Source organism: Morone saxatilis, unplaced genomic scaffold (assembly GCF_004916995.1).
Source record: "Morone saxatilis isolate NCDOM2014 unplaced genomic scaffold, NCSU_SB_2.0 Contig12, whole genome shotgun sequence".
In the NCBI taxonomy this organism is placed as follows: Eukaryota; Metazoa; Chordata; class Actinopteri; family Moronidae; genus Morone; species Morone saxatilis.
In genome coordinates this window covers 19200536-19216837 of record NW_023339674.1, presented here as the reverse complement: position 1 = coordinate 19216837, position 16302 = coordinate 19200536, and the positions used below count along the sequence as shown (strand labels likewise).

The following is a 16302-nucleotide window of genomic DNA, read 5'->3' as shown; positions in this document are numbered from 1 at the left end:
GGGGGGTCAAAAGCGAAGACAGACAGACACTTCTGAGAGTGAGGGTCTGTGTTTGAAATTTGAAGAGGAAAAGTGTGAAGAAGAATGTGTGTGGATGAATTCAATAACTAAAAGTGTTATTGTGGGAGTGTCGCTGTGAGATAGCTTGGCACCTTCAAAAAACACAGAGCAAAAACTTACCAATCCCAGAGGAAGTGCCAAGAGCAAGCTGTCCCCCTTACAGAGGCAACACACGCACACACACACATAGCCCAGGGGGTGACCATCACCATCACAAACACATCTTTTATGTGGTGTCTATTATATTTCAACCGCTTGGTGAAAGAAGTCTGCTCAAACTTCTCAAACTTTATGAGTGGAAAATCCATTCATACCAACTCAATAAGGATAGAAGATTAACATCGGTGGTATTTTTGTGGCAGACCTAATAATCTCTGCAGAGGCAAAGAAAAAGACAGACAGGACAGCAGATTAAACATCACTTCAATGGATGATTTCTTTCCAACTCCACGTAGACTGATTCACTGTATGTAATTTAACTCGCTAGTTGTATTCATTAATTCAGTTTTGTCCAAACTTGTCACTTCACACTCCCTGTTTTCTAGCCCACATTCAGTTCCTCACTTCATCACATTAGTTTTTCAGAAAGTTTCCAACTCCTGTCACACAGCTGAACCTTTACATAACTGTAATTACTGTGAGAGGGGCTTCTGTCTGCCCTTTCATTCATCCACTGGTGCTCAATCCATTTTCACAGACAGAAAAAAAGAGGCCTGTTGAAGCCTGACATCTAAGAAACGACAGGGGTTTGACGGCTGTGACAGTTCTGTGGGCCTCCCGTCCGTCACCCTAAACCTTCCACTGAATGTCCATCAACCTAACCCTTCCCTTGTCATCACCGCTCTGTGGTTCAGCAGATAATGCAACTTGTTAATTAGGCATGCAGCAGATTAATTAAACTGATACAGAGGTGCAGGTTCACCATTCTTCTCCGTGCGGAGGAGTGTTGTCATTGCCAAGGTGAGAAGAGACAAACAAAGGCAGAGAATTAACGTGCACAGGATGGATTTTCTCCCCTCATGTGACTTTATATAACCCGATCCTGCTTTAGTGTTCTTTTTATAAGACATGCTCAAGGCTGCTGAAAACCACTGAGTGTACTCGTTCACCAATGAAGAGCTGGTTAAAATGAATTTAGGTGTGCTGTTCCTCCACTACTTTTCTATTGTAAAAAGACTGTGACAGTGAGGAAGATAAATGAAAAGTACTAAACTGCGAGGACAAGATGGAAAAACATAAAGGATAAAAGTGCTGGAGTCAGTGTTTGGGACATAATCCCAGAAGCTCCAAACCTCAAATGCTGGCTTTAAAAAACACCAATTTAACCCGGCAGTAAAAGGGAAGGAAAAGAGAGCAAAGAGCTTGTTCTATCCGCCTCAATCCCCCTCTTTAAAGCGGGACACGAGGCAGGAGCGAGCACAGGTGTGAACAGCTGTGAGCGCTGCGAGACTCGGTCTGCCCCAGAAATGGGAAGCCTTAATCTCCACTGACCCTCTCTATCACCATCCGCTGGGACTTCAGCCACTGTCAACATCCTCAATCATAAAAACACACACACACACACACACCTAAACAGCACACATACACACACACACTGAGATGAGAGAGATCTCAACATCTCCGTCTCTTCATCCTCATACCCTGTGTACACAGCTGTGATTCATGATCCAACAGTCATTAACATCAGTCTCTGCTAGTTTTCATGCCTGTTTCCCAACAGAAAACTCATTTTAAAACACATTTTTAATAATATTAAGTAATTTAATCCAATGTTTAAAGATGCTGCTTTAATGTGAAAGATGATGCTTGTAGCAACAAACCCAAAACACATGTTTTGCTGAGCAGTTGCTCCTATCAGTGCAATGAAGACACACCAAACCTTTTCCAAATGGAAAATGCACAAAAAAACAAGAAATATCTCACCTAAATTGCAAACGTTTTGAAAGATTAAATGTAAAACTGAAAGATTGAATGTAAAATTAAAGATTGAATGTAAAATTGAAAGATTAAATGTAAAATTGTATTTTTAATAAGACTTTTTTATGACATGTATGTTTTTTTCCAGTGTACCCAAACTCTGTGCATGGACTTGTCATATCTTGTGCTTGCTGAGGGGGACTACTGGAGCTTGATAGATAACCCGCTCAGTCTCTGCCTGTATCTCTCATGCCTGGCTTGACAGCATAATTTCTCCACATCAGACGTACAACTCCAAAATAAAGCAGAAACAGGTGAGTTAGAAGAACTTCGCCCTGCTGCATCACCTTCATTAATTCACAGCGCACATTCTTACAGCGACACATATCATGAGAAAACTGACATTAAGGGTTCAGATTAACCCTCGAGAACGACAGGGGTGGATGTCTGACACAGCACGAGCAGTCTGAGATTGTTCGACACATCTGAAGAGTGACTGATGTGTGACGTGATGAAACTGAATTGAGATGCGGTGTGTTTTCCATTTTCCTCTGGGGGTTTAGCATCTGATCTAAAGTAACTGTCTTACACTGACAAGAAGATACAACGCTAACAATCAAATAATTCAATTACAACTGCCTCTGATTCAAAGTAAATCAATTAAATCTGTTTCAGAATAACTTGCTTTAAGTCAAGCACAATGTCTTACAAAGAGCAAACCAAAAGCAGCAGAGTCAAGAAATAAACACTTAATATTTGTAAAAAATAACGTGTTAAACAGACAAAAGGCTCAAGTCAACAAACATGGATGTCTTCCTTGACTCGTCTGATTTTGATACGGCATTTTCAGCGATGTCGTCCCTATTTATAGTTTGTACTAAACCACTTCTCTCCGAAGAATGTTCGGTGTGGATCTCAAAGGTATTTTTTTTTTCAAAAACAGGTCAGCGTAGCCCCATGTTTCAGGTCATCGTTGAGCTCGGAGGGGGGAGTAACTGGGCCGAGTAAAGAGGGTATTGTAGGTGACAGACAATTTAAGACATGAAAGTAAAACAGAGAAAGGAAAGTAAAAAGAGTACAAAGGGATTTTGTTATTGTCCCAGTGACGCCTGGCAGCACTTTGGCAGGCCTCACAGTTGACTATGATACAGGCTGACTCTGAGAGCCAGGGGTGGAGCTAAGGGCAGGGCGGTGGGTGCGGGGAAGAGGGCTTGGGCAGAGAGTTTTGGGCTGTAAGGTGTGAAGTAGTGTTTGGGGAAACAGGACGAGAGGAAGGGACGACAGGGAGACAGGCAAACTGCAGTTGGCAGCAGAGGAGAAAAGGAAAGGGGATGGGTTTTTCCTTTTTTTTTGGTTCAGAAGTGGCCGTGGTTGTGGCCCTGGCCCAGCTCTCCTCCGTGGTGCCCCCCCTCTCTGTGGCCGTGCCTCTTGTGCTTCCTGCGCTCCCTCCTGCCCTTGTGGTGGTGGCGCCGGTAACGGTGGGCTCGTCGGGCTGGTGGAGCAAACAGAGCAAACAGAGCGAGAAGAGCGAGAAGATGAAATGAGAGAAAAGGTTAGACAATTTATTAAAGAAGTAAGTCATAGATTGTATAAGATGAAAAGCAAGATTGGGAAAACTGATGTAAGAGGGAGATGAATCACTGACAAGCATCTGAAACATTCAGACAGATAGTCGGAGGGAGGTGAAGCCAGGTAAGAGGCGAGGGAAAAAGAGATCAAAGAGCAGGAAGGTTAAAACTACATGTTCTCTGTAGAAGGTTTAACTGTTTCCACCGCACTGAGGGAATTTGTTATATCTCACATTCAGTCGACTGGGCGCCTTTAGCAAAAGCACACTGAACTAGCCACCCACTCACAGCCTCAGTAAAAGCTTGTTCCTGGGGTGTACTGCCAAATTAGGTTGCTCTGTCCCTTTCTGGATTCTGCCGACAAAGAAATGTCGCCTGCAATGAATGATAACGACAGTGTAACTCTGGGCCATAAAAAACAACTCTGTCTAAAGATAAAGAGTCGTAAGAAAAATAATTCTTATCACTTTCAACAGAGGCTACATTATTTCAGCATTTCATCATTACTGTCACCGAGTGAAATGAAATACAAGGCGCAGTTTGTTGAATATTTATATATATCAACCCTTTATATTTCCTCTGAAGAAACAAGAAATTATGCAGAAAAGTTGTGACATTCTGTCTATTCTGTCAGTCGGAGTGAGTCCTTTAAGATGAATCAAATAAATAAAGTTTATTCTAAGGCTCAAAGGAGATACGTTGTATGAAAGCTGCATAATAAAAGACTGTTATCACTGATCTTAGGTGCTAAACTGCTCTAAAATAAGAGGTAGCTTCAACCATGAATAAAATACATTATAATTTTACTCCATCTAAAAGCCTCTATGGGCAAATTAGAATATTAACGTTTTATACTTTAACCCTTTGATATGGTATGATATGGAGTATAAAAGTCAAATTTCACTTTGGTTGAACATTTTTAGTGTTTAGCGGTCAACGGTCAACCAGTTGCAAAAAAATAGTTGAAGAGGCTGAAAAAAAGAATCCAACCTCAAGCATAAACGACTTCAAAGGAGATCCTACCACTTCTAAGTAAGCACAGGGGATTTTAATTCAGTCTGCAACCATAGTAATGTTTTTGCTTGCAATTATTAATAATGAGAGCAGGGATGGCAAGTCTGAATGCGCATGGTGACAGAAGCCCCCGAGGGCAGTTAATATAAGAGGTTCGTATGGTGGTGTGCATGCTGAAAGTAAGAAAATGTGAAAATGACCAAACAAATGGAAAGGCTGCTATAAGGCTTGTGATCTGCCACCCCACTCTGTAAAAAAAAAACCCTGTTCTGTAAAACTCACATTTTATGCAGATGATTTTAGGCCGGTCCCACTTGCCGTTGGCACGACACTTAGCAGTGGGCACGTGGCGCTGCAGGAAGCCGTCGGCGCACTGGTAGCGCACTACAGAGTGGATATCATAGTGGGAACGCTTCCGACCAATCAGAAAGGCATTATCCACAGTGGGTGGGGCTCCGCAAAGCACTGTAGGGGCAAGAGAGAGCAGGAGAATATTACTCAGAGTGTCCACTTCCGTTTATTTTAATATCCTCTTGTATGATAAGTAAAGGAAATTCGTACAGGATAAAAACTTTAATCTGGATTAACCTTATCAGTGTGCTTGATGAAAACAGTTAAATGTCCCTAATGGTTTCTACATTCAGTGTTTATTCTGACTTCTGGTGTTAATTAGGCACTCACATCTCAGGAAAACTCTCACAGCACAAAACATCAAAATGTGGATGTATTGTCTGTGGGACAGCGTGTCTGTCCAAGTCTAAGTGAGTGGGCGGCTGTCAAAGTAATACTGCGTTTTAGACACATAAAGAATAGAGGCAGAATCAGAAAAGTGTTTACACAAGCTGAGATGGAGAGAGGACTGACACACTGGTCAGAGACTGACAGGATGGACAAGCCTCAGGGAGGCACTCAAACAACTTCACAGATTTTATAACTCGGCTGTCAGGGTTTGCCAGTATCCCCCGGTGGAGGCAGCAGGTGAATGTGTAGTAACTCCAGGAGTCCCTAGATGGCAGTCCTGCAGCTGAAGCCCCAGCTCTTCCTGCCTTCCAACATAACGTGCAACAAAATCATGGAAAGGTTTTCAGTTTCGAGTCAAAACTACAAATTGCCAGTTCATCTGTGATAATCTTTGACTTAAAATAAGCTAGGTGGACAATAAAAGCTGTTATTACTCATTACGGGTCCTGGCTGCTGAACCCATTAGCAAACAGCGAGTGGTGGAAGACGCTCTATTGCTAGTTCAGTGCACTGCTAAGGAGATTTCAACTGAGAAGTCGGCCTGTGACACTGAATAGCTTTGGTTTGTAATCTCTGGTGCAGGGGTTCCCATACTTTCTCTGTCATCTTTATCAACCGCTAAAATTAGTCTATTGGGAAAACTAGTAACACCAACAAGGAACGTGAATGCCATGTTTTCGCATGCATGTTTCCCATTAGTTTCTGTTGTGCAGTGAAAAGTGCTGAAACTGCTACAATCTTCCACCTAACACACAGAAGTCTGCCGCCATATTGGAGAGAAAAATAAGCTTCTTTATATTTTGGATTTGACTGATGTGTTTGTTTGATGAGCATCCCCGGTTTTTACTTTCTTCCTCCTCTGAAGTCTGTCCATCCTTCACTTTACATTGTTGTGCTTTCTAAATAAATGATGTGAACCTGAATCTTGCTAGCATCAGCATCATCTCATTTTGTTATTGTTTGTATCATTGTTCACAGCAGACATTTTGACTTGTCATATAGCAGGAAAGGTTGAACTAACAATGGTAACGATGGCCCTGGTCTGCTGATTTTTGCAATGCAATGCAGCAGTTAATCAAGTTATTAGTTACACCTGTGTTTTTTAGTCAAACTTCTGCTGTGAAAAAGGTTTATTCGACTCCAGCTTTTTCCCTTTGGTCATGCTATGGCTCTCTCCCATGGGTGTCCAACCTCAATTTTAGGAACCAATGCTCTAGTGTAATTACTCATTTATTCAGATTGGGTAGCAATATTGTTCTGTGCTCTCTTTGTGCAGTTTCAACAGTTTTTGGCTCACCTATTAAAACTCAGCATAAATGTACTGTATGTGCTTGTATCTGTGTTTGTGAAGGACCCTGCACTGTTAATTTATTACACCATGGGGTTAAAGTCCCTGTGTTTATTTATGTGTTAGTCCTTTTTTTTAATCACAACCTTTTGTGGAGAAAACAAATAGCAACAAAGTAATTAGCAGCAACACAATTGGGTGCTCTGTTTGTTATATATAACAAATAGGTAATCAAACTACCTAACTTAAGTACTCATATCTTGCCCAACTATTCACTAAATGTGTATCATCTTGATTTTAACAGTTATGATGTCCAAATAAAAATCACATTCTTTTTATTTTGATTTTGCTGTTATGATGGCGAAATGATTACACAGTGCCATTACCATCACTAATGGCTAATAGTCTGAAGGGATAGGGTTGTGGAAACCTGTTTGAGATGTAAAGAACTTCCATGCTGCCCCTATCCAAGGTACCTATTTTGCAAACACCAGAAACCACCACTGGTTCCACCTAATGTGATAAACACACTGGTCATAAGAGGACTTAATCAGCCATCAGAAAATGTTTACAATCCCTCTTAATTCCCATGTCCTTGTCCTAATACCTCTTAAATTCTTAATAAGGGAAAGCAATGACATTAAGTCTGATGAAAGGTTTAATGCCACATTTACAGTTTAATGTGTTGTGGAAGGAATAAGCACTCCTCACTTGAGACAATCACTGACTCAACACAAATGGAAGGCTAAAAGGTAGTTTTCCATTAGCCTTCACCTATGTTCACTGTTGAATGATTTCTCACAGTGGGGGCCAGCAAAGTCAGAATGTACTGAAGTAGGGATAAAAGAAAATGTCACTAAACTCAGAAAAAGCAAATGGAGCTTTAAGTGAGAAAAGGTCTTTTGTAGAATAAAGCCTGAAGGACGAATAGGGCTGCTACCGAGAGAGGAACTAGACTTCTGAGAAAAGGCCCATAAAAATGTACTTTTTGCTTGCTGCTTCTCATTCCTTTAAGCAGTGAGTCAAAATTGTTAAAATACAAGTGTGGATTTATTTTTCTGGGTAAACCACTGATTGTTTAAGACTAAACGTGTAACCACTACTCAACCACTTCTGTGTGTCTGATAGCAGATGAGTCACACACATTGTCGGATATAAGGCAAATCACTTTGCTTACAAGATACCAGAGGCAGGAACAAGTAATTGTAAAAGTCCTGAACTTCGAGTTTCGAGTTCTGAACAATTCATAATGCACTCTTCACCGAATGAAATGCCATTTTAACAACAGAGTAATGATATAATTTCGAGAGGCCATATTATGCTCTTTTTCAGGTTCATACTTTCATATGGGGGGTCTGCTAAAATATGTTTACATGTTCAAAACACACTGTACATTGCTGTGTCTAGTTTAGAAAAATTGTTCTAAGTATGAGAGGGAACCCGCAACACTCTCATTTGTTTAAACAGACCACAACGTTAGCTGATTCAGAAAATATATATGTAATGTGAAAGGAAACCCAGAACTATCAGAACTAAGAACTATCACTCAACTCTGCAGTTAGCTCTACAGAGCATTTTAGCATCTTTCAGCTCATTGCTTTGGTTTTACAGCCCCTTAGGAGTTGGTGGAGACCACAAACAGAGCTAGAAGAGAGTGAATATTGGACCAGAGGACCTGATCCCTCTGTAGAGAAGAAATGGCTCATTCTAATGAAAATACAACAATTCCTATATTCAGGTGACTAAACACTTACCTATGAATATTATATTCAATTTCTGCAATTATATCTTCTTAAATGTAATAATAATAATAACCCTGGACGTTTAATAAGGAAAAAATAAATCCTACATCTTGTCCTGCAGCCCCAAAGTTACCGTGAACAAATTAATATAGCTTTAAGAACATTCATCCACAGTTACTTGGATAGATACAGCTGGAGCTTAGACAGGGAGGAGCGAAAAACACTCTTTAAAAGTGTCTGGACCATAACAAGGGGAGAAGGTAAAAAAATACACAAGTGTCTGTGAAGAGATGGAAAACAAAAAAAATAGAACAAAGAATGTAAAGCTCACAGATGGCAGGTGTTATAATTTCCTGCAGCTGATTTAAGGTATGTTTTTAGCCAACATTAGAAGCTAAGAAGAAGCTATTTATTCATACACTTAAAAGCAGCATGTTTCTTGAGGTATTTTCTGTCACTGCGTGCCTGTTTCTGTGTGGCAGGGGGTAGTCAGTGTGAGTTAATGGCATGGGGAGAGCTGCAGACAGTTAGATGCTGGTTCCTCTCAACACTCCTCCATGGCCTCAAAGCATCCGCACACCTACTGCCAATCCTGTTAGAAGGAATCAGAGAGACTTGAAAGTGCGTGTGCATTCTCTCTGAAGCACTACTGGGAGTCTCACGAGGACAGTAGATGGGGATAAATTCAGTTCTGTTCATTAAATAACAAACTGCAGCAGTTGTTTGTGTGAATGTTTGCTGACAGCCCAGACTACCTGGGAGAAAATGGTTATTGAGTATTGAGTTTTGAGCCCAAAAATATAGGCATTAGGCAGTGAATAAAGAGAAAGAAAAAAGTTAGAAGTACAGCAGGATTTCTTCTAACTTTATTTGAATCAGAACCAGCAGGTCTCTTTCACAGCGAAGATTTTAAATTGTAATGACAAGAAAAGTACACGTGTCACCAGTAAGATTAACACTTCCAATTGAGAGTGTCAGTAAGCCATGCCACCGAGCCAGCACGCACAACATTCTACTCTAGGGCTACCACAGTGAAGGAATTTCCCTTGTGGTGATTTAAAGTGGCTCAACAGCGTGGTATTTTATCGATGTTTTATGGTTAGTGCGACATAATAAGTTAATTAGTGAGCTTTAGAGGTGCTGCTAGCTGGATGTTTGAACTTTGGACAGAGCCAGGGAAGCGGTTTCTGCCTGATTTCAATATTTGTGCTAAGCTACGCTAACTACAGCTCCGTACTTAACGCACAGACATAAGAGTGATATCACGTCTCATCTATCTGTCAGCAAGAAAAAAAGCATCTCTGCCACTGCACAAACCTCCCTGTCGAGGATGTAACCATCTGTGGCAGCTATGTCTACAAAATCATAATACAGGGTCCTGTGGGGAGTTCTGTAGCTGCTCACATGGGGTTGGTGAAGAGGATCTTCATTTTCTCTTTTCTGTTTGTGACTGGACAGATTAATCTTCAGCACTAAACACAAATCAACATAAGAACTCTTCTTATATTGGATATATATATGTATAAGAATTCTACATGAGGGGTAGTGTGTACTTTTTCAGCACAAACACACATATTTTACTTCCTTCTCCTGTGGCTTCTTCACACCCAGGTGAACCTGCCTTCTGAACTTATGTCAACTGTTTGAGGGGATTGTTCACTACACTAAAAAACTGAACAGACGCAGACACAACTGCAAACATGCACAGTAGCTGGGTGGGTAAATCACATAAATATAAATTATAAATAGTTTTTCGCCTTACTTTCAAAATGCATTCCAGCAATGACAGTTTTACTCTACACAATGTGTATCCAACAGTGACTACATTAGACGCCATTGGACACAACTGCTAAAGGCACTGACAACAGCCTATCATTTCCCAAAGCACTCTGTAAGCGCGCAGAGTATGTCATGCAAAATTAGATTTCCTGCCTTCTGTACATAATAACCCATCAAAAATAATGGAATAATTTCATAATACTTACATGTCCTGTTGTGGGTAAATTCCCTCTCATCCTTGCTAGAAGAGCTCAGAGGCAGAATACTGCGTGACTCACTTGTCACTATAATCCAAATGTAAATGTAATGATGTATGCTACTCTTCAATCTATTTTTTTCTTTATCCTCCTTTAGACAGTATTGATCCAGCAATCAAATACTGCTTCTGAATGTTGAAGGGCCTACGGTAAAATATCACTCATCAATATAAAAGGGCAAAAGTCACTTATATATATTCTTACTTAGGAAAATTCTGAATTTTGAATGGCCTACAGTAGACCTCACATTATGTTTTTATGATCTAAAAACATTTGTAAAGATAAAACTACACCAACACAGTGCATCAGTTGGAGGAGTCAGTTTAGATTTCTTTCTAACAACAGATACTCAGCAGGCTAAATGGCTCAGGGCAAAGATTTTTGACAATTTAAAAAAAATATGTAAGAGATAAGAAGCAGGGCCAAATCAGCTTCAATATATGTGTATTTAAGGATCGGAGGCTTGTGTGAGTGTGTTATACGAGTCTGGCTGTCTTTAACCCAGAGATCTGACCATCATTTCATCAGTTTCATCACCTCTTTTCAGTTAAATTAAAATAATATCAACACCATCTACATGACACATCGTCCCGACTGGGCCCTGGGTGACTGATTAAGGTGTCCGATATGCTCACATGATGACGTTATTGCCTAATTAGACCCAGGGGACGCTGATGAGCAGACAAACAGATCATATGAGCTGAGAGCATTCGAAATCAGGCGGAGAATACTCAGCATGGATCTGACAAACTGATAAGACAAGACATTACATGGGGTTACTCAAAGTGAAAAAGAGGCTGACGGGAGGAGAGGGGGGGAGATGAAAAGATGCTAGTGATTGTAACTGACTGATTAAGGTCAGAGGTGGGCTGGATGCTGGGGACTTGTGACAGTGTGCATCAGAGGTGGTGCAACACCTTACTTGTGAGGGAAATACCTTTCCTTTAATACAAGAATAGTGCTGGCTGGTTCAGGAGACGTGCTTGTTGCCTGAAGGCATTAGAGTTATGTTCTCTATGCTTGTGGCCTCTGATGACAAACCATCTGTTAAAGCACAAGGCCTTCAAGGCTTTTATGTTAAGGCAATAATACATGATGAAGCGGGATGATAAGGGGAAGTATTTTATTTAGTTCTACGCAAGAGTATAGCTAACACACCCATAGCTTAAGGGTTAAGAAGCCGACCATGAATCACTTTATTTCGCTTTACTGTCTGTAATGAATGCTTCAAATACCTCCCAAATATTTTAAACCTACCTGAAGATTTAAAAGCTGACTGATACCTTCATCTCCCATCATCTATGTCCAGATCAAGGTGGCATTGTTGGCATAATCCCAAACTTATCGTATAAAAGTAAGAATTATTTAGAATGCTTAAAAAAACATAATGTATAAAAGTGAAGAGTATGACATGTACATATGACATGTATCAAGCAACTTTACATCTAGGAGCAGGAGTACACACACAAAAAAATATGTTTTTATTTGTGTTTTTTAACTACTAGTTATTATATATATTTTTTACTAATCTGTATATACATATAATTTGCACATGCTTTGGCAATGTAAACATCTGTTTCCCATGCCAGTAATGTTCCTTCGAATTAGTAAAAAGAGCAGCTCTCTGGTGATCATATGTCGTGTACGTTTATTTACCCTTTTTTCCTTTCCACTTTGTCAGTGATGTTGCTCTGCTGAAGCATATATAATTGAATGCTGTTTTTTTTCTCATAGCAATTAACAGATGAAATAAACATGCAATGTATTTATGATTTGTAAATATATAAATAAGGATGAAATGATGTGAAATTGGCTGAAATGGAAACAAAATAAAGTGGAAGCTGGGAGGGAATTCGACTGATGATAGACATCAGAAAAATGTCATGATAAGTACCACACTGACAATATGGATGAAAAAGACAATAAAATAAATGCCAATGTTTCCTGTTTTTCAAATCCCCTGATAAATGTAATTTAAATAAAACATAATATCAAATATACAAATATAATGCAAATAGTGGGCTGAAACTCATTAAATCATATTCTGAACTACATATATTGCTTCAGCTAACATTCATCATAGGAAATATTTTGTTCCATCACTTCAAAAAAGGATTTTAGATCTGTGATATATAAGTGCAGGATTATTACTTTTATCCTTCCAAAATGTTACTTTTAGCAGCTTGATAAATACTTGCCCAGATATACAGCTAAAAGAAGAAGCTTGTCCTATTCAAAGCTGCGGAGGAAGTTATGGGAATACAACCACCAGTGGCTTCTTGTGTCTCTAGCTATTAATACGTCTGTCTTCTTGCCACCGGTCATGAGTCTGACCTGTATGCAAATGTGTGGCAAAAATAAGCTGTAATAGGCTCTCAGAGGAGCATGTGGTGGCCTAACTCCAGCGCTAAGAAGGGGCAGCTGCAACAGGGGACAAACAGCGGTGACGGCGGCGTATATAAGAACTTAACCAACCAATAAGTTTGCTCACCTCAATTTGATGAGTTTAATTTTCCTGGACATAAAGCAGAAAGTACTTTCTGCCTCAAGACGTACTTCACTTTCCTAGAACAGAACATTTGGCAAAGGGAATGGAGCTGTGATATGAAAGTACGCCGAGAACTTTTAAAAGTCAAGCCGGAGGATGATGAGAAATGGAAGGAGCGCTGGTGAGCGGTAATGAGTGTGAATGTGAAGTACGTGGACTAAGTGAAGAGGTTCAGTGCTAATCTCTTGCTCTGCACAGAGACGTGTATAATGTAAAGTATGATATGCCCATGTTCAGAATCCCCTGAAGGTACATGCTGTCATTCTCTGTGGTTTACCAGAAATAGGCTGCAACACTTGTGAGCTGCTTTGCATTAAAAACAGTTTTAAAAACATTTCGTCACTTATTCCCACTTCCTATCTCTTTTTTTTCTCCACAGGATCAGTCTCACTCTGCCTGCTTCTGTCCGATTCTTCGCTGTCTCGGCTCTTTAAATCCGACCTCTCTCACTCCTCGCAGCCTCTTTCTCTTTTTCAGTCTTCCTCTGTTACATCCTGCTGCTCTCTGCCTCCTTACCTCTCTGTCAGTCATCTTAATCACCTGTTGAAGTTGCAGCATACTCCATGCCACTCTCTCCTCTGCTCACCTCTCCTCTGCTCTCCCTCCATCCACCTCGTTGTTCTCACCTGTTCCTTTCTTGCAGACGTAGGGCAGATTGTAGTTGCAGGGCACGTCATTCCATTTGCCGTTCTCATGAGCAATCATAACCACGCAGTCCTCTCCTCCAGCAAAGAAGTTGTCTGGCTGGTTTTCACGCCAGTTCTCATATTGCTGAACAGAGACAAAAAACAGACAAGCCTCTTTTTGAACTCCAATTTAACATAATTTTCTTGACATCATACGCTAATCACTGATCACACGTCTATTTTTTTTCTTCCCTAATTTTATGTTTTCTTTTTTCCTTTTAATGTTGTGATGTTTATCTGTTGTATATACAGTAATGATGAAAAATGAGAATACAACTCTTGATGGCAACCTGTGTATTTATAAGTACATTCTGAAAATATGCTGTCATTATCAGTAAAGCTAAAAACGACACAGAAAAAAGTCAGGGAATATTGGGACTACAATGGAAAACAAATTGAAACTGCTGTTCAAGCTGTTTCCAGCTGTGATACTGGGCAAATGTACACAGTTTCTCTAGAAACTCCACTGGGCTCGACAGCTGACTAAGAGACAAAACAGACACAGCTGGTTACTCACCAGGTCCATCTTGTCTGTCCACTGAAAGTCGTCCTCCACTGTACGATCATTTAACCCAATCCAGGTGTTGTCATGGCTTAGACCTGAGTAAGAGGTTAATCAAAAATCAGACACAGAAGAAGTTAATACAGAGAAAGAAAACAGTAGACAAAAACCGGACATACTTTAAGGTAGTCCAAGAAATAGCAACAAGAACATTACAATCACATATACAATCTTAACTAGAAACTAGAAACTTTGTATAAATGTTAATTATCACCTCTCTGGCACCCCTCAACAAAGAGGAAGTATATTTTACATATTAAACATATTAGTCAGATTTCCATCCAAATGTAGCCTGAATTATGTCCAGAAATGCACATTTCCATCAACTGCTGTTACTCAGTCCTTGAAGTGAACGGCAGCAGGCACAGCTCCCTCTCTGGCCTCAGCTGAGAGATGAACAATAATGGAGATATACTGTTTCTGTCGCTGATGCAGGGGTGATGAGATTTTTGGTTGTGTGGAAGGAAACATCACTAATAGTGTTTTGGGTTAATCCCATTTGTGCATTTGGGGACACCTCTGTGCACGGTCGTACAGCGGTTTGCATGTGCATGCACATATGCAATGGAATTTCAATCACGGTCTATCTGATTAACATCATTACCAGGCCCATTAGTCTTTCTAATGGCTCTGATACCCTTATTGCAGGGGTGGAGACGTCCATTTTCGAGGCAATTAAACACACTTTTTGGTAACTGTGCACAGAAGAAAGATCGGTGCTGGATGGATGACACCATTCTGGCATCTGTCCGAGACAGAAGGTGGATCCAATATTACAGGGACTTGCTGCTCGTGATCTGGCCTTATTACGACACGTGGCTGTGGAGCACTGCCAGGGGGCAAAAAGCTAAGAATGAGGAGAGGAAGGTTTATGAAGCACCAAAGAACGACTATAGATATTCGCATGGTAATGCTGCCTGACTTGCAGTAAAACGTGTCAAGTGTGGCAAAAAGCGTTTAATTGAGGACAACATGTATACAATATGGGTAACACTTGACAACCACTGAATGTAATTGTATTTTTCTATATGTAAGGGAAAACCAGATAATGTGACAACTTTACATCTTTCTCAAACAAATCAACTAAATTGAATCAAGTTCCATATTTGTCTTGATACCGGCCTTATTTAATCTACTTTCAACATACTGACACTTGCATTTCCTTCAGTGGACACAAATGGAGTTACCTTACCCACTGTAGGGATTTTTCACCTGTTTCAAGACAAATCACATCCTTAGAAAGAATATGATAGTATATTAAATGTTCTGTCACAGACATTTATGTCAGAGTCTATAGCACCATTTCATTGCAACAAATAGTGATACACATTTAGTTGGCTGAACAGACTCAGCTCCTGAGGGTGTTTTTCAGCAGGGAGCGCAATAAACCCCTTCAAGGGCCGTTCAGAACCAGACAGACATTTATCTCTGAGTTATGGAATACACATAAGGTAAAAGATGCCACTGCCAAGTATGGTAATAATAAGGTAGAGGAGTAGATATAAATCAACAGCTAGTAAAAGCAGTGTGTAGCAGCACAGCAGAATGAGAGCTGGTTAGATATATAAACATATAACTTTCATTATTTAAATTGATTGCTGGTGATTGGTGACTGTGGAGAATCACTAGATATTTCATGTGTTATAAAGTTGTGAAGCAGGAAAAGCCACTAGTTCCAGTATCTATTTTAATTACTTAAAGCTTTTTCCTACATCCTCAACATAGAAACAAGTAATGTGAGTCTTGTGGATAATAGGGCCACAGTTTGGACTTAAACCCACGGCCACTGCAGCAAGGACTCAGCCTTGGTACATTGGGGCCACAGCGCACCAATTGAGCTACGAGGGCATGATGGTTGATGGTTGAACATGATGATTAAGATAGTTGTTCCTGCTGAACATTAATGTGTTTGCTTGTGCTTGTTATTGTGTTTCCATGCGAGCATGAGCATTTAGGTCAAAGCACTGCTGGGCCTTAGCACAGCCTTACAAGGCTTCTAGCATGGCTAGACTCTTAGTCTTGTTTACCGAAGATTCAATCAAGCCGTGGAGGTGCTCCAACTAGCATTTACCTAACACTGCAGAAAATAAATAGGACTTTTACAGAATGGAAAGCCTGCATGCCCAAATTTACCCACCTG

General features: G+C 40.3%; 1 protein-coding gene across 1 annotated transcript in view; it reads right to left on the bottom strand.

The window, feature by feature from the left end:
• Positions 1-2076: 2076 nt before the first annotated feature.
• ncanb (neurocan b) overlaps positions 2077-16302 on the bottom strand; it is a 93004-nt gene continuing 78778 nt past the window's right edge. The window contains exons 12-15 of the mRNA XM_035652735.1: positions 14118-14200; positions 13541-13685; positions 4842-5024; positions 2077-3469 (exon numbers count right to left, since the gene is read on the bottom strand). Coding sequence (XP_035508628.1) covers positions 3333-3469; positions 4842-5024; positions 13541-13685; positions 14118-14200 — 548 coding nt within the window. The 3' untranslated portion in view covers positions 2077-3332. The remainder of the gene's footprint in view (positions 3470-4841; positions 5025-13540; positions 13686-14117; positions 14201-16302) is intronic.